The following is a 19,317-nucleotide window of genomic DNA, read 5'->3' as shown; positions in this document are numbered from 1 at the left end:
AGAGTACTATAAATGGACTGGAATGTAGTGTCCTCTGCGGCTCACCATGTCGCCCTACAACCCTCCGCAAACTTGTCTGCATGCTGGTCACCCATCCACGCACTCTCGGACTCAATCCTGCTGCTTGGCTTCAGAGTTCTCATGCCATTGGTCACCTCCGCAGGTGATTTGGTCGTCAATATATAGTGTGCAGCATATAACTTCATGGTCCTAAGTGTGCCGTATGTCGAAGTTTCGTCTCTTGCAATATGGCACAACTGTCGTGATAAAATAGCAATTGGAAACGGTATTATGGGAGCAGCTTATTGCGGGCTACGTTTACCACAATTCACTGATAAAAGTGGAAAGAACACAGCGAATAGCAGATAAAGTTGTTTATTTTTAGACACGAGGGGGGGGTGGTGGGGGTGACGTGGAGCCTGCTCGGGCTTGTTGACCCACGGCATTGCAGCGACCAACGTAATCCCAATTTTTCTTGTGACCCAGAGCGTTGTGTTCAAGCAAAGCCGAGGTTCATCATGTCCAGCCAAGACTCCCCGTGAAGAGCCCAAGGTCACGTGTTCTTAACACACTTGGGTCACGAGCAGTCGTGAGCGTGATCAAATAAACATGGAGCCCACTGTCCACGTGGGATTTTTGTTGTTCGGACATTGACACTATTCGTATATCTTCTTGGTTCTTTCGGTAAAGTCACGTAGAAGGGAAATAATAAAATAATAACAATAAAACTATAATTCTCACGACGTTTCGGCCACAACGCAAGCAGCCGTCCTCAGGTGAAGACCAGGTCTGTCGGGGAGACAGCGTCTGAATGAAACACCACCACGCTTGGAGCGTCTATTTAAGCTGGGTTGGAAGGGGGGAAGGGCGCCTTGACAAAATAATAATTATGTTTTATTTTTATTTTTTTTATTATTTCTCTTCTACGTGACTTTACCGAAAGAACCAAGAAGATGAATCCCTGCAGTCACGAAAGCTTTAAATCGAAAAGTATTCGTATAGACAATTGGGTATATTCACACAGGCTTGTACGCACGCTGCGTTCGTGCCCATCGAGCACGATGAAGCGTTAATTAGTTAAAAGGTTACAACTTCGTAATCGCACTAACAACAGCGAGACCTTTGGCAATGTCTCATTACCACAGCCATGGCCAGCAGTCGTCCCTTCTCTGTAATAGATTGATGGACATGCAAATCACCCCGCTCGTTTTAAAATCTTTGGCTTGTCCAAAAGCGCACGAACTATTGCGCCCTCGGGCTTGGTCGTCACTCAATTTTGTTTCGTGACTTGCAAAAGGCAGTGAGGCAGGAATGTAACTGATATTGTTCTCTCCATAAATAAAAATGTTCCCGTCTCCAGGTCAGGTCATGCCCCGTGGGGGAAAGAAAAAAAAAACACCATTTGCACTTTCAAAAGTGAATTTTTTTTTGGTCGTGCTACTTTTAGATCTTGGGTTATAAGCAGAGCACAGACATTATTCAGTAAATCGATAGCCATATTGTCGCCACTGTCCTGGAAGGGAAAAGTCTTTTGAATCGTCAGTCCAAATAAATGAGGTTTTTCCTAAACCGAATATTCGTAAAATAAACACTCTAAACACAGCAGAAGGGCCGGTTTTTCCTCAAATAGATTGTGACTGATTGCCCTGAGAACATTTAAATTCCTCTCTCAACTGTGACTTCACATCTCAGAGAGAGAGGACGCCAAACATGAATATGCCTCTTGAGAATCTTGATCGGGCTTAATTTTATTTTGTCCTACAACCTCCGAAAAAAATAAGTTTTTGAAGACTCATAGTAAATACAACTTTTAAAGATGATCTTTATAACATTTTAAAATACATGCACGTAGACAATGGCGGTAGGGGGGGAGGGCAACCCCTCCAGCAATGAAAAATGATAGAGGAGTTGTTAGTTTAAGGATTTAAATTTCGATTTAAAGCTTTCGTGACTGCAGGGATTCATCTTCTTGGTTCTTTCGGTAAAGTCACGTAGAAGGGAAATAATACAATAATAATAAATAAAACATAATAAAATACAATTATGCTTTATTTTATTCTTATTTTATTATTTCCCTTCTACGTGACTTTACCGAAAGAACCAAGAAGAAGTAAGGACTTGTCTCTTGCTTTCTATTCGACGCGTGTGCGGCGATGGTGCAGCCATCGATCGAGGGTCAAATTCGAACCGCGCTGTGTGATCGGCATCGCGCTCGCTGAAGGTGAATGCCTTCAGGGAAGTCGTGTACTGTGTACGCAACTGCGCACAATTCTGAAAGTCACTTATAGCTGCTTTGCCGCTACTTATTGCCAATTAATAATATGCTACACAGTGGCAGTGGGGGTAGCAAAATGCCTATTTATCTCCATATATAGGAAAGGCAAAGTTGTGAATATGTGTGTCTGTTCAAAATGTTTAGCGTACTTCCCGACATGCAACAAACTTGAAATTTGCCATGTGGGTGCTTTCCAGACTGTACACCATGCACAAAATATAAAAAATACACTTTTACAAAATTTTGGGGGGAGCTTAATAATGCATTTATTTTTTGCACGGCAAGTGAACTGTGACGTCACATCTGTCACGTGACCCGCGCACGTGGAAGCGTGACGCATTGTAGTGTAGCAGGTAGCGCGCTGCGCTACGAACCCGACTACCCGAGTTCTATTCCCGCTCACGGCCACCAGCGGTGACGATTATTTGAACCGGTCCTGGGCCTCCCCTAGGTCGACTCAGCCTCAAACGAGTGGTGTGCTGTGTGAACATCGCCACTGGGGAGACAAAGGCGGCCGGGCGTGGTGAATCCAAGTCCCGGGCGAAGCCGGGTAGTCAAGCTAGTTACTAATAAACCCCAATGATCCCATTGAAATTGGGGATTTCGATGGGATCATTGCGGGGGGGGGGGGGAGCACGTGCCACCCCACCCACCCCACTGGCTCCGCCAGTGCACGTAGATATTCGATACTGTCCTGGGAGTTCCTCCTGCCCTGCGAGTTAACATTCAGTACAGAAGCGCTACGGCCAACTGGCACACACACACACGGGCATTTAAAAAAAAAATCTGCCACCCGTAACAAAAGGTAAAGAACATCGCGTGCACGGCACAACTCCATCGTCGACTCCTGAGGGCGCTGCGGTGGCTAGGAGATGTTAACTACCTCGCCTGGTATACAGGAGGTCGTGGGTCCGATCCTGACGCCTGCTGTATATTCGGAGTTTGCGTGTTTCTCTCATCATCATCACGGTGGCTAGGAGATGTTAACTACCTCGCCTGGTATACAGGAGGTCGTGGGTCCGATCCTGACGCCTGCTGTATATTCGGAGTTTGCGTGTTTCTCTCATCATCATCACGGTGGCTAGGAGATGTTAACTACCTCGCCTGGTATACATGAGGTCGTGGGTTCGATCCCGAACCCTGACGCCTGCTGTATATTCGGAGTTTGCGTGTTTCATCATCATCACCACGGTGGCTAGGAGATGTTAACTACCTCGCCTGGTATACATGAGGTCGTGGGTCCGATTCCGATCCTGACGCCTGCTGCTATATATTCGGAGTTTGCGTGTTTCTCTCATCATCATCATCACGGTGGCTAGGAGATGTTAACTACCTCGCCTGGTATACATGATGTCGTGGGTTCGATCCCGACCCCTGACGCCTGCTGTGTATTTGGAGTTTGCGTGTCTCTCTCTGTCCCAGTGGTCATGTGGATTTTTCTCTGGGTCCTCCGGTTTTTCCCCTCAACATTTAGAATCAACATCACACGTTTAGAGTATTTGGCTGCTGTACATTTCCAAATGATAAGCCACTTCGTTAAGTGACCATTTTGTGGCCACGTCGCTTCTGTAAAGCGGCGATATCGCTCGAGTTGGCCTTGTCTGGTCAAATAAAATTAAAGAGTTAAGTTTAGACTGCTCAGGGTCGTCAACAGTGCAGCCACCCAGCCCAGCTACCATCCACGTGAGCCAGAAGGGGGCGCATCGGCGTGAATTTGAGGGCTTGCATTTTTGACAACGGATAAGAAGACTTATTTTGAAACAATTGACCCAGAGCAAGACAGTGCCGGATTATGCAAGTAGCACAAGTAGCTACATATGCTACAGGCCCCGCACTTTCAAGGGACCCGCGCTAAATGCTATCAATTCCGGTTCAATGATTCTGCGCTTGCTATATTACTATAGTACTATACCGCCTTTAACTTCTATGCACGACTGGGTGTTTAAGGTTCGTGATTTGTCGTTTTATCGGCTGTATAGCAAATGAAAAAATACAATTACTTTACTATGCAAGTAAATGCATTCGTGTTTTAATATTTATGGGATTTTTTTATTTTATTTAGTGCCCCTCTAACATATGCTACAGGCCCCGCACTAGCTTAATCCGGCACTAGAAAGACAATCAATATTTAAATACACGGCACCCGATGATGTGAGGCTCCTCCGGTTGCAACGAATTTACGCGAGCGATGTGTGCTTCCAAGCAACCTAGTCCAGACATCCACGTATTGCGACGGGTTCAATGGTGACACACAGCGGCTGCTTAGTCTTGTAAAGAAAAGGGTAAAATTGCAGCCCTGCAATTGCTTGCACACACCACTGGTGGTGGGATAAGCCTCCACTCGACAGCAGTGGTTCTCAACGGTTTTTTTTGGCTTTTGGACAACACATTGTTTACAATCAATATACTTTAGAAAGGTGTTTTTTTACATCGTTATAGGTGACCATATGTATTAACATTTTATCGTAGTTATTTTATATTGGCAGATTCATACATGATTATTCACCAATGACTCTCGTGGTGCATGATATGATTTCACACATTTATAAGTGACCTCACGTGCCCCCAAGGATCCGGTTTGAAAAAACCGCCACTTTTTAAAAATGTTCTTGCTGTGGTTTTCACACCTGATGATGATTGCTTGTGTTGCAATCGAAACGTGATGAGAATTGTATTGTTTTATTTTAATGTTTATTATTTTATTATTTCCCTTCTACGTGACTTTACCGAAAGGACCAAGAATATGAATCCCTGCAGTCACGAAAGCTTTAAATAGAGATGTATTTGTTTATATTATTACTCAAAAGACAGGATTGACAGCGCTGAAATGTGTAATCTTCCACTACCTGCATATAGAAGTAATTTATCCGCCGTCTAATTGGAAATCCATTGCCATACACCAGAATTGTCTCGATTCGCCTTCGCGGTCTACATTTATTTTGTCCAATTAGATATGGGGAGACAACCCCCACCCGCCCGATGAATTTAGACAAGCCTTAAATCATCAGCCACCTACCAAACCGCTCGCTGCTGTGCAAATGCATCATGGCGTTGGCACGCGTGACATGGGCTCACATCACGAGACTCAAAATTTACACATCGCAACGTGAAAGTGTTGTCGCACAAAATTCACAGTTTTCATTTGGATCGCATCGGCATGCGACTGCATCTCAAGACTGTGCACGTGAAGAGCGGGCGAATTTATTGCTCCAGAGAGTGAGACGGTAACCCCACCGGCAGAGGGAAACACAGCAAGGTCTTGAGCTTGGACTTTAGCTGCGGTGGGTCGTTGACAGCACGGATTTGCTGGGGGTACAGGAACATTGCCAGACTAAGGCAGAGGGCAATGAACGACCGCTCACTGAGACACGGTTTACTGGAGGCTTTGACAGAAGGCTTCAGTTGCTGGAGGACAGAGTGCCGAGGAGGAGGACTTCTTCACATCTGCCAACGCTGAGCACCAATCCACGAAGGGACCACGTGAAGGGGGGATGTGAGTGTACAGCGACGTTGTATTTGGGGCGTTCGTGACGATGTAGAGCTGGGTGTATTTAACGTGGATATGACGATCAGCATTAAATCCGGTCACGATTTTGCCAACCTGCAGGGGATATACTGAGATGAGGGAGCCGAGCACGGAATCCTTGTGGGATAGAAGGGAAATAATAAAATAATAAAAATATAAAACAATAAAATGCTCAAATTGTCTTGCTGTGGATTTCACACCTGATGCTGATTGCTTGTGTTGCAGTCGAAACGTCGTGAGAATTTTATTGTTTGATATTTTTATTATTTTATTATTTTCCTTCTACGTGACTTTACCGAACGAACCAAGAATATGAATCCCTGCAGTCACGAAAGCTTTAAATCAAAACACAAAGCTTGTTTAGTAAAAAAACAAAACAAGTTTATTAACATTATTAAACGCTTACTACACAATCTAACATGCACACACAATCTGTTTTACCCGCCACGCTCTTGTGTACACAACACAAATATGAGATGGTTCAGACAGCTTAACGGTGATGGCGTCACACACACAAACACACTGTTTCGATTTAAAGCTTTCGTGACTGCAGGGATTCATCTTCTTGGTTCTTTCGGTAAAAACTTTACCGAAAGAACCAAGAAGATAAACACACTGTTGTGACGAAGGCAAGGAACCACCGGGTAAAAAAAAGTCTTGGGGTTTATTAGTAATAAATCGGCATTTTGAGACTCCCACTGCCATTGTGTAGTATATTATTACGTGCCAGGGACTCGATGAGATGATAGGACAATAGTCTGAGTCCATAATTGGCAAAAAGTAACGGCAAAGCAGTTATAAGTGACTCAGAATTGTGCGCAGTTGCGTATACAGTACACGACTTCTTTGAAGGCATTCACCTTCAGCGAGCGCGATGCCGATCACACAACGCGGTTCGAATTCGACCCCCGATCGATTGCTGCGCCATCGCCGCACACGCGTCGAATAAAAAGCAAGGGACAAGTCCTTACTTACTCACTAACTCCTCTATCATTTTTCATTGCTGGAGGGGTTGCCCCCCCCCCCCTCCTGCAGTTACACGAGACACCCGTTTGAAAATTCACCCCATCCATATTGTACTCTGCCTATTGACATGTGTCAGGAATAAGTCAGTCTGCACTATTATTGGCCGTGTCGGGTGGTGGAGGGTTACGACACATTCATAAATAACGCGATCTAACCCAAAAACATTGATTATAAATAATATTGGTTGCGAAAGGCTACGTGTTAAATTCTTTCGAACTGTAGGTTAGTCAGCCGTGTTTATCGGAGGTGCGGACTTGATGATTTTTTTTCCATACTCAATTGGAGCAAATCTACTATAGGGGTCTATATTAAAGGATTTTTGTCCTTTTTTCCAGTATTAAAATAAAGGCCATAACCCTCGACGACTCCACAGATCACGTCAGCGCAGCTAGCCTGTGCCGGTGCATGACCATTTGTCAAATTTAGCAAAAACACGTTCCTTCGGAGTGGGCAGGTAGGAACTTGGTTGGACAGCGCATTCGTGCACGACAAATATGCACGACAGACAAATAATCCCTGGTGGGCAGTGTGGAACCTGTTGTTCCTACCTGTAGACAAGATAACTTGACTTGAGGTAGCCAGGCAGCCAGCCAGGTAGCCAGCCCCCTTAACTATCGGCCCCTCCCCCTTGCTTAGGCCCCTCCCCTTACCCCCCCCCCCTCCCTCAAGCCCCTCCGCTGACCCCCCCCCCCTCCCTTAGGAACCTCCCCTCTCCGTACCCGGCAGTAGGTCTCCACCAATCAAAGAGCTGTTTATATTATATATATATTTATGCACGACAGACAAATAATCCCTGGTGGGCAGTGTGGAACATTGTTCCTACCTGTATAAAGATTCCACATCACCGACCTTCCTACTTGCAGCACCGCCTTTCACTGTGCAGCTTCAATTTCGATTTAAAGCTTTCGTGACTGCAGGGATTCATCTTCTTGGTTCGTTCGGTAAAGTCACGTAGAAGGGAAGTAATAAAATAATAAAAATAAAACATAATAAAATAATTCTCACGACGTTTCGGCCACAACGCAAGCAGCCGTCCTCAGGTGAAGACCAGGTTTGTCGGGGAGACAGCGTCTGCAGCTTCACTTCGCCCCTCTGTGCGACCTTTTGACTACGTGGAGCGCTGCGTTTGCTCATCTGCAGATGCGCATTTCTCTGCACTTCAGAGCGCACCTTGAGAATAACTCACGGGCGTATTATGCAGTAAAACATTTTAAATTATAATTACAATAGAATAATAAGATAATAAATTACAATTATTCCGAGGATGCCTGCAACACGCTGTGACTCGTATTATGGGAGGAGTGATCTTCTCGCGGAAGAGATTCAATACCCCGTGGACTGCGGAGGGAGTTGCGAGCCAGAGGTAATCCGTGAGTCACAGGGACTTTCGCAGATTATGCAGCTTGCCGTACGTATTCTTCTGCCGTTGCTACCATTATGTCGATATTGTATTTCAATTATTTTGTACAATACTTTCAGTGTTATTTCAGACGTATATGGAAATACACACAGACAACAGGCCAGATAACTCGTAGATCCGTTAAATACAATTAAATACTGCTGACATTTGAACTCCATTATATCTACAACTAGATTCTCACGTCTGATATATAATTTTTTTAAAAATCCATTAAGCTCCTGAAAAACTAATCATTATATGTACCTATCTTACACTCATCAAGTTCATGCTCATTTGAGTAATGTTTGACGTGTTAATACAAATCAAGGAACTAGCTTATATCTTGATTTGAAGCTTTCGTGACTGCAGGGATCCATACTCTTTGGTTCTTTCGGTAAAGTCTCGTAGCTAGAAAAATAATAGATCACGACGTTTGCAACACAAGCAATCGTCATCAGGTGCCGAAACTGTGGTTGTCTCACCTGATGACGATTGCTTGTATTGCGATCGAAACGTCGTGATCTATTCTTTTTCTACCTACGTGACTTTACCGAAAGAACCAGAGTATAGCTTATATCTGCCTGGTGGGAGGGGACAAGACTGCTCAACACAACCGCATTGCTTGCATCCTGGCCCAGCGCCTGATTCGAACCACGCCGAGGTCTCTGTATGGCTGAGGCAGTGTTTTGGTGGCGAACGTTGCATCACACACAGTTAGTTGCCCCTGAGCGGGCAAGCTAAAATAAAAAAACATTGCCCAGCGCTGCTATTAGCAATCGCAAAGTTTGTGTAAAACGCCGAGACTGCAAACGTCTCATCATGTCCCAATCAAGTCCCGACGAAATCGCTGTGACCTAACAATGGAAAGAGTGAGGTATCTATCATTGGCGAGTCTAAAATGGTGACACAAAGTCACGTTAAAGAGTAAAAAAACGGGCACGTCTGTACGAGATCCCAGATGTTTTCGGGTTGTATGCCACACGTGGGTCGGTGTGACGTCCAACACCGTCCAAGCCGCAACATGCGTTGGGAGAGATATACTGCGCAACTATGAAATACCACGCCGTAGTGGACTTGTTTTACAAGTTGGCAGTACGGGTGGTGCATCGGAGTCACTCTGTGAGTTGAGAGGGGGGGGTTTAGTGTGACAAACCTACCAGCTGAGACCAGTTACAGAGGGAAACCCAGTCTGGGCGGATTGGGGACTCCCTAAAAAAGGGAACTCAGTCGGGCGAGGAGGCAGAAAGCACCAACTCTATGGCCCTCCAGTCATTTTGTAAAAATTAACCCGTAAAAACAAAGTTTTTCACTACAAATCCTTTATATGCGTGTTCAATGGGCCACAACCCAGCCCACATTGGTCTTTGAAACGGGCGGCTAGAGTCCTCTCGTCGTCTGGCTTGAGATGGCTGCCACCTATGGGTCAGATGATTGCCTGCCACCATTAAGCAATTGGTAATTAAATATAAAAAAACATTTACCTAAAAAGGTGTAAAATTTTGGAAAAAAATTTTCACGAAAATAAATTGTCACGCACAACGAGTATGTGTGCAAAATGTCAGCTCGATTGGATCACGGGAAGTGGGTTAAAAAACGACCGAAAGATTTGCACGGTCGTAAGCAAGCAAGCAAGCACGCAAGCAAGTGAACTTAATATAACGGATTTAAAAAGCAGCAGCAGCACCACCACAGCAGCAGTACCAGCAGCACCAGCGAGACGGAAAGTGAGCAGGGATAGGTCTAACTCCCAGCTGTGTGGAATGCACACATTCACTGGGGTCACACTTTGCCTAAAACGTGTAGTGCAAACTTGCACACCGAGCCTTAACATGGGGCTTTCCCCTCCACCTTGCCTCATGCGGTCTGCAGCGGCCCCGTGGTGGGAGAGGGTGCAGAGGCAGCAGGTTTGCAAGGGGGGGCACAAGACCTGGAGATGTTTCTCCGGGATGAAAGAGTTGCAAAAAGATGGTGAGAGATGGAGAAGGAGGCCGTGATGATTTCTTTAGAAAGGGAGAACGTTCAGGAGAAACAGACGACAGAGCTCGAAAAGCTCAAAATGGAAATGTAAAATGGGGAGAGAGAGGAAACGGCACGGGAATGTAAAGCCTTAGAAAGGGGTGATTGCTTAGAGAGGGAAGCTGTTGAAGGCGAAAGAATTAAAATGGAACAGATTGAGTTGGAACTCAAGAAACTTGAGTGTGGGTGCAACCATTTCAATGGGGCCAGCTCCAGGGAATAGCACTGTACCAAAGCTCCCAAAGTTCGATGGAGACAAAGGATCAGATTGACTATTTTTGTTTTAGGTTTGAAAGGTACGCATAGAGCCATGGTTGGCCTGTATCTGATTTGACAATTAATTTGAGTGCCTTGCTGAGTGGTAAACCTCTCCTGGTGTATCACCAACTCGGTAGGGAAGAGGCCTCCGATTACGAACATTTTAAAGCGGCTTTGTTCGAGAGGTATGCTTTCACTGAGGACGGCTTCAGAACTACATTTCCACAAAGTTAGGCCAGAGAAGGGTAAAAGTTTTGGCCAATTCATGGTGAGACTTCGTGACCATCTAGATCAGGGGTCGGGAACCTTTTTGACTGGGAGAGCCATAAAAGCCAAATATTTATAAATATATTGCATTGAGAGCCATATAGTATTTGTAACGTATAATAAATAAAATATGTATTACTTTTAATGCGACTTCTGGTGCTGCATGGTTTTGCTGATGACCTTGTAGTCTGGTTCGTACGTGGTGAGGTTGAGCTTCATGCAGGCGTTGAGGCCCCGTGACCCGTGAAATTTATCTTCAAAACTAATTTCTATTTACTTTAAAATGACACAGTATTATTAAGCAATATCACAAGTATTTTAAAATCAGTTCCAAACTGATTTTTGTATTTTTTTTTCAGCTCAAAATTGTCTGGGAGCCATATGCCGTCACCAGAAGAGCCATATATGGCTCGCGAGCCATAGGTTCCCGACCGCTGATCTAGATCGATGGGGAGAATTGGGGGGAGGAAGTGTCAACGTCCTATGGGGGGCTGTTGCGTGAGCAGGTTTTGTGAGCATCTCCACGGGATCTGGTGGTATGCCTTAGGGCAGGGGTGGGGAACGTTCGGCCCGCGGGCCGTATAAGGCCCGCAAAATCATTTGGTGTGGCCCTGCCAAGGCAACCGCAGGCGGAACTCGAAATTCAATACATCTAGGAGCAAACCTGGAAAAGCAGTTGCGAGTAGCAACACCATCAATACCAGCTAACATCACACGCCTCGCCAAAGAGAAGCAGTTCCAGCCATCACATTAGGGGTGGGTTAATTAAATATTTGGCAAAATATAACAGGCTAATTTTGAAGTTGATAAGTTTGTATGGCCCGCGAATGATGTTATAAATATCCAAATGGCTCTTGTCAGAAAAAAGGTTCTCCACCCCTGCCTTAGGGAGAGAATCCAAGAGTCTTGGCACTGTAGCCGCACCAGCAGAACAGTTTCTAACAGCACAGAACCGCACGTGAAGTTTGGCTGCAGGATAAAAGTTTGGGTCCCAGGAAGTACATCAGGGAGTAGGAAGACAACTGAGTTGAAGGTCCCTGTAAAACCCCTGATACGCCTTGAAGGGGGACAGCAGTTCAATCCTGGAAAGTGTTTCTTGTGGGAAAACCAGGACATCTTGCATGCATGTGTGATCAGCACGGGAAGATCAGCCCTGCTGGAAAAGACTCCAGGTTACACACAGGATTGGTGGGACAGCTATTAGACAGAAAAGGGCCAGTATGCAACACTGGAGGATGGGTCAAACTTACCAGTCCTTGGGGATGTGGGCGGTTAAAAGGTATCCAACACAACCAGGTTATGTTCAGATTGGGCAAGGATGACAGTATGACTGTTGAGAGAGACAGGGTGTAGTGGTGTTTTGATTGACAGGCACCTATTAAAAGATGACTTTACAGCGGGAAATAGCATTGTCCTTTGATGGAATGGCAAGATGATGTCCCACACCAGAGGTGGAAATCGACTCGCCATATCTACGTGGTAGAGTACGGGTTATCTGCATGGAACACTCTCTATTTGAGGTTGTAGTGGGCCATGTGAAGGGCGTGTGACACCCCAAGGATCCAGATTCTCACTGGCTTCAGGGTGGTAAGGTAGAGACAGAAATCACGCAAGCCGCCAGTACACGTGCACAAGTTAGGAGGGTGAAGGGCAGCAAGAAAACCTTTGAAGGTGCCTCGTGGCATGGGTCCAGAAGTGACGGCTGAGGTCTTCAGAAACTGGACATCAGCCCAAAATGGTTGTGGGAACATGCACGACAGGGTAAAACCTGGTTATCTGAAAAGGACACTACATCTAGGATGGTCATTCGCAATGGACTTCTCTCCAGAGAGTTCGAGAATCCGAGTGTAGAGAACTGCAGATTGACAGGTCACAAAAGCAAAGTTTGTGGGAATAGCCATTTCCTATACTTTTGAGGCATAAACAATTAGAAAATAACACTTACTACCCAGGAACAGAAATCGTGTTACATAATAATCATTAAGGTCACGTCCTACAGATTGGACACCCACCCTATTCATAATAATTAGCGGCTGACGTCACTCCACATGGGGGGCCTAGGCTCCTCCTCCCCCCTCCTCGGCGTCAACTCACAACCCTCCCGACAAAGGCAGAAGCCTCATGTCACGCAATCTCCGTCACGCTATTGAGACATCAAAGTAAAAAGGACGTCATGATCAACAAGGGATTATAACCTTAAAGTGAAATAAGTCTGTGTCACCGCACCCTTACAAATTGCGCACGCATTGATGCAATGAATATAACGTCGTGTGTCTGCTTTTTGCTTGCAAGTTTCAGATTTACTGCAATACGCCCGTCCTTGGACGGGCAAAAGGCTCGTAATTAAAGGTGAGCTAAAACCCATAAATCTGAGAGCCTAGGTTGGTGCTCTCACCTCCCAACAATCAGCACCCTCCACACACCATACTTCCTCTCCTGTTAAACTTAATTACATTTGTGACGCCAGAATTGGTGACCCACCGTCACAGGAGAGCTAGACAGTGCAACTGCGAAATATCACACAGTAATACTGTACGAGGTAAAATAAAAAAAAAAGTCTACTCAAGAGGGGGCATGGAGCTGGAGCGAGCCACTCTATTGGCCTCGTCCACACCATGGGGACCGTCCCCCCTGGCACTCGCTTTCCACAGAGTCGGGAGGCAGGTGCCCCTCTTCTGGTGCTGCTGCAGCAGGCACTGCATGGCGAAACGCTTCTCGCAAACGGGGCACGCGAACAGGAAGACGCCCACGTGCAGCAGCGCGTGCTTGATGAGGTTGCTCGAGCAGGTGAGCTTCAGGCCGCACACCATGCACAGGAGGTGCTCCAGGTCCACGTGGGAACGAGCGTGACTGCGCAGGTACGCCATCTTCTGGTGCACGGGCAGCCCGCAGATCTGACACGGGGCGTAGCTGGACGCGTGGTGTTCGCCGGCGTCGTCGGGCGGCCGGTACTCGAGGGGCCGCACGAATGGCACGCTAGGCAGCGGCGGAGGCGGGCGCTTCTTGCGGCAATGGTTGAGGTAGTGTAGGGTGAGGCGCGTGAGCGAGAGGAAGGTCTTGCCGCAGTCGTGGCAGGCGAGCACGGTGACTCCGCAGTGCTTGTACACGTGCTGCACCGCGTTGTTGAAGGTGGTGAAGCCGCGTCCGCACACGCGGCACTTGAGCGTCTCGCGGTCCACGTGGATGGCCGCGTGCTCCCTTAGCGACGAGATGTTCTCATCCATGGTGTCGCCGCACACCTGGCACTGCACGTGGTCGGCTGCGATTTGCGCCACACCAATCTCGTGCTGCGCTGCTCCCGCCGCGCTCTGCCCCGCGAGAGAATCGCTCGCGCCGGGCTCCGCGCACCCGTCTAGGTCTTCACGAGAGCAACCGCCGAGCGCGGCAATGTCCGTCACCCTGAAGCCTCCCGTCTCCTGAGTTCGCCCATCAACCGCAGCGAGGCCGGAAACCTGACCGCCATTGGCTCTGGTGCTTTCGGTCCTGGCCACCTTGCAAGGCGGCTCCTCATTCGGTTCAGTCTTCACCTGGCAAAGGAACAGTTGCTCCGTGGCGGTGTTTTCTGCTCGGCCACTATCGCTCTCGGAGCAGCGCTTGTCCTCCATCCCCCTGGAGGCCGAGTGAATCCCAGACTCGTCGTCCACGCTGCTTGCGTCCAGCCCATCGTCCGGCTTGTGCCCGCTGCCGGAGACGCCCGCCACGCTGACACCTTCCATTTCGGCAAAGCGGTTCCTCCACAGTGCCCCCGTGCCATCCTCCAGGAACCCGCGGTCAAATAAATCTGGCGCCAGCCCCTCGGACACCAGCTCGGGGGAGGCTCGTAGGTTGGCCTCGACTCCGCGAGGCCTCCCGTCGTAGTCGAAGGTGGCGGACGACGACGCGTTGACGATCGGGGTCGTTCTCTCATCCGTAAGCAGCGGCCGACACAGCTCCTCCAACGGTGCGATGCCCAGCGTCCTGGCAGCGTCGTGCAGAGGCCGCAGCTCGTGCGCCCGCACCCGCGCCGCACCTTTGTACACGAAGTCCAGCACCAGCTCGAACGTTGCAACGCTCAGGAAGTCGAGGGCGAAGGGGCCCAGGTTGCTGCAAGGGGCTCGGCAGAAGAGGCTGGCAAAGTAAGGGCTGTTGCTGCTCAGCACGGCCTTGTGCGCCAGGTAGCGGCGGCTCTGCACCTCCACAACGGCGTCGCAGAAGGAGCCGGTGTGCCGCATGGCGCTCAGCCGATGGGTCACGCTGGGCAGCGCGCTGGCGCTGCGCAAGTAAAACGCCTCGCCGCCTCTGTCACTGGCCATTGCTACAGTCTGCTCCCGATTTGTACCGATTGCCGTTATTGATATTGGCTGTAATTTTTAGTTGGTATATACATATAGATTTTTAGTAATTGTATTCGTCACCACTTCACGATTCAGTCTTCTAAATTAGAAGCGAGCATTAATGTATTTGGAGCCGCAACAAGTTTTACATGCCGCTTAATAACGTAACACAGGATTAACAGTACAACGAGGTGCTATCACTAGTGGCTCATGTAATATACGTTTTGGTATGATTTAATGGAATTGTTGTCAGTCCTCACTCCACCGCCAAACAAGTGCCTGTAAAAGAGAAAAAAGAATCGGACGAGTTAAAATACATTGTTTATGAAAAATAACAATTTTAACGTATAAAGCGCCCGTAAACAATCGTTCTCGGGGCACTAAAACAATATACCTTACCACTGCTCCCTCAAGATTTGCAAATGGACATTGCGCAAGTTGTGAGCGTGATTAGTGCTGGCGTGAGACCAAGGTGGGTGTGGGGGTGCCACGTTATGTGTCCACGTGCAGTTTTGAAGTCCAGTTCTGAACGGTGGTAGTGTGTCCGTTATGGCCAGACGTGGTGGCTCACACAGATGTTGTGGTGGTCTGGTGATGACAATAGAGCATGTGGGCCCTGACCAGTGACACACACTGTCAACGTTGGAGTGTCATCCCTTGGAACACGTCGTGGGTTTTCTCTTGGCACCCAAATCCCAAACTTACTTGGCGTGAAAGGCGAAATTGACAGAATGCGTGAGACTCGCACACAATGCGTCAGATTCGTACACAATGCGTAAGACAATGATAACAAAGATCCCCCGTATAGCCTTAACAGACTGTAGGGGCAAGTGCTGTTAGCGAGCACCTATGAAGGCCGCAACGGTACACGATGGGGTGGGTGGCCAGCACCACGCCCGACCGCCTTTGTCTCCCGAGTGGCGATCTTCACACACCGTACCAGGTACTCATTTAAGGCTGAGTCGACCTAAGGGAGGCCCAGAACCGCTAACCGCTACACCACCGCTCCCCACTACAGCAGCACACACAGACACACAATGTGAGACTCGTAGGGATTCTCGACTCGCACACAATGCGAGTCTGAATGCGTGAGACGCACACACAATGTGCGTGCCTCACAGAATGCGTCAGATTCCTACACAATGCGTTCATTTAAACACGTACGCTTTCGCGACCAATATTATTCATAATATGTGCTGAAGAGAGAATCTCTTCAGCACATATTGTTGATTCTCTCTTCAGCACACCGGTGGGCTAAAGAAGTCAATTAATTTGTCCTTTGAAAACGTGACACATTTTTTTTACTGTTTGGCCGTATCTGGTGGTGGAGGGTTACGACACATTTATAAATAACGCGATCTGACCCACAAACCTTGATTATGAACAATGCGTTAGACACACACACACACACAGTTACAATGCACGAGAGCGTGAGACGTTGACACTGCAGCAGTGGAGGTTTCCTGGCCTAACGAAACCCAGTTCACACGCGAGACATCTCCCACCACCATCACAGCAGCAGCATCAGCAGCAGCAGCATCAGCAGCAGCAGCATCACCACCATCACAGCAGCAGCATCAGCAGCAGCATCAGCAGCAGCATCAGCAGCAGCATCAGCAGCAGCATCAGCAGCAGCATCAGCAGCATCACCACCATCACAGCAGCAGCATCAGCATCAGCAGCATCAGCAGCAGCATCAGCAGCAGCATCAGCAGCAGCATCACCACCATCACAGCAGCAGCAGCATCAGCAGCAGCAGCATCAGAGACGAAATTTGCGTCCCCACTTCAACAAAGAAGGCCCAGGCGCTTGTGTTGCGGGCTGACATCTGCACGAGGAAGGGGAAAACGAGCGCGCGGATCCGATGAAAGCCGAACCGTTAAACAGAAACAATTAAAGGCGGCTTCGGTACGGCAACAACAACAACAAACAACAACAACGACGACGACTTCACTCACCGACCCGCAATTTTCCTGCCTCTTGGCTGGTGACGTCACGGGCCACCTACGGCAAGTCGCGCGCCTTTAAATGACAACAACAACAAAGAGAAACCGCGTTTTTTAAATGCGCCCCCCCTCCACCCCTTTAAAGTTGCCAGCAATGCAACTCCCCCTAGCTGATGCCACGTGTCTTGCGAACCCTTAATTGATTCCTAATTTTTTTTAATATTGTTTGGTTATTTCAGGAAAAGTCACGTAGATAGAAAAATTTTAATAAAGCGAATACAAATTAGAAAAATAAAATAATAATAATAAAAACAAATTTTTTCAGTAAAAAAAATAAAGAGAAAAATCTAAATAAAAAACTAAAACCACGACGTTAAGATCACAACACAAGCGATCGTCTTCTTTCGGTAAAGTCACATACAACGATAAAATAATAAATTAAATAATAGCATACTACGACGTTTCGATTCCAACACAAGCAATCATCATCAGGTATAAAAGAAATAGCAACAAAAATCTAACCAGAAAACTATAGACAGACATATAAGCAGACAGACATCATGAAGATACACAGAGAGAGAACACGTATCGGCACAAAGAGAGAGGGATCGTCTCTGTGACGAGGCCTTAAATATAGAGAGGGGGCGGAGAGAGGGAGGGGGCAGAGAAAAAATTAGCATGTCAATGAGTGGACAACGACGTGGTACGGTACGCAATGGATTAGCAGTCCATCGCCTTAACCACTCGGCCACCTCGTCTCACGCACTCACACACGCAAGCACATACAACCAGAACCAGGATGAAGACTTGCACGCACATACATACAAACAGACCCCCCCCACACACACACACAGTCATACCATTATTTTTTCCTAAAAAGTGTAAAATTTTGGAAAAAATTTTCACGAAAATAAATTGTCACGCACAACGAGTCTGTGTGGGAAATATCAGCTCGATTGAATCACGGGAAGTGGGTTAAAAAACGACCGAAAGATTTGCACGGTCGTAAGCGCGCAAGCAAGCAAGCAAGTGAACTTAATATAAAGGATTTTAAAAAATTAACTCGTAAAAACAAAGTTTTTCACTATAAATCCTTTATATGCGTGGCGGCTAGAGTCCTCTCGTCTTCTGGCTTGAGATGGTTGCCACCTATGGGTCAGATGATTGTCTGCCACCATTAAGCAATTGGTAATTAAATATTTTAAGAAAATTCCCTAAACAGTGTAAATTTTGAAAAACATTTTCACGAAAATTAATTGTCACGCACAACGAGTCTGTGTGCAAAATGTCAGCTCGATTGGATCACGGGAAGTGGGTTAAAAAACGACCGAAAGATTTGCACGGTCGTAAGCAAGCCAAGCAAGCACGCAAGCACGCAAGCAAGTGAACTTAATATAAAGGATTTAATAACCCGTAACAAGTAAACCCGTAAAAACAAAGTTTTTCACTCTAAATCCTTTATAGGCGTGGCGGCTAGAGTCCTCTCGTCCTCTGGCTTGAGATGGCTGCAATCTATGGGTCAGATGATTGTCTGCCAGTATTAAGCAATTGGTAATTAAATATTTAATTTGTTTTCCCTAAACAGTGTAAAATTTTGGGAAAAAAAATTCACGAAAATTAATTGTCACACACAACGAGTCTGTGTGGAAAATGTCAGCTCGATTAGATCACGGGAAGTGGGTTAAAAAACGAGCGAAAGATTTGCACGGTCCTAAGCAAGCAAGCGAACTTAATATAAAGGATTTAAAAATATATTCGTCTGTGGAGGACACGGGGATCGATCCCGCGACCTTTGGCATGGGAAGCGAGGGCGCTACCAACTGCGCTACTCCACCACAGCCTGTGGAGGGGTTACGCTCTGGGCTCTTACACTCTGACGTTCAGCCAAAGCCATGAATGCGTTCTATTTGAATATATGTAAAATAAATTTTTTTTGCCTAAACAGTGTAAAATTTTGGGAATTTTTTTTCACGAACAATAATTGTCTGGCACAACGAGTCTGTGTGGAAAATGTCAGCTCGATTGGATCACGGGAAGTGGGTTAAAAAACGACCGAAAGATTTGCACGGTCCTAAGCAAGCAAGCAAGCACGCAAGCAAGCAAGCAAGCACGCAAGCGAACTTAATATAAAGGATTTAAAAACAAAGTTTTTAAATCCTCTATATGCGTGTTCAATGGGCCACAACCCAGCCCACATTGGTCTTTGAAACGGGCGGCTAGAGTCCTCTCGTCCTCTGGCTTGAGATGGCTGCCACCTATGGGTCAGATGATTGTCTGCCAGTATTAAGCAA

General features: G+C 47.0%; 1 protein-coding gene across 4 annotated transcripts; it reads right to left on the bottom strand.

Moving 5' to 3' along the window:
- Window positions 1-8,451: 8,451 nt before the first annotated feature.
- On the bottom strand, window positions 8,452-17,078 carry LOC133351627 (zinc finger and BTB domain-containing protein 17-like). 4 transcript variants are annotated; one of them, XM_061566969.1, is made up of 3 exons: window positions 16,867-16,888; window positions 16,021-16,092; window positions 8,452-15,359 (listed from the first exon to the last, which is right to left on the bottom strand). In XM_061566969.1, exon 3 carries the CDS (start codon window positions 15,057-15,059, stop codon window positions 13,326-13,328), a length of 1,734 nt encoding a protein of 577 aa, XP_061422953.1. In that variant the 5' UTR covers window positions 15,060-15,359; window positions 16,021-16,092; window positions 16,867-16,888; the 3' UTR covers window positions 8,452-13,325. The 4 variants fall into 4 exon arrangements, with proteins under 4 accessions (XP_061422953.1, XP_061422950.1, XP_061422952.1 ...); XM_061566966.1 differs by lacking the exons at window positions 16,021-16,092; window positions 16,867-16,888 and adding an exon at window positions 17,039-17,078; XM_061566968.1 differs by lacking the exons at window positions 16,021-16,092; window positions 16,867-16,888 and adding an exon at window positions 17,043-17,064.
- Window positions 17,079-19,317: the final 2,239 nt, after the last annotated feature.

The sequence above is a fragment of the Lethenteron reissneri genome, chromosome 38, assembly GCF_015708825.2.
Source record: "Lethenteron reissneri isolate LAM-NWPU_2019-01 chromosome 38, ASM1570882v1, whole genome shotgun sequence".
Taxonomy (NCBI): domain Eukaryota; kingdom Metazoa; phylum Chordata; class Hyperoartia; order Petromyzontiformes; family Petromyzontidae; genus Lethenteron; species Lethenteron reissneri.
This window is presented reverse-complemented; position numbering and strand designations above follow the sequence as displayed.

Excerpts from the sequence above, each read along its gene's own strand:
- LOC133351627 (XM_061566966.1), bottom strand. The coding sequence starts at position 15,059 with ATGGCCAGTGACAGAGGCGGCGAGGCGTTTTACTTGCGCAGCGCCAGC.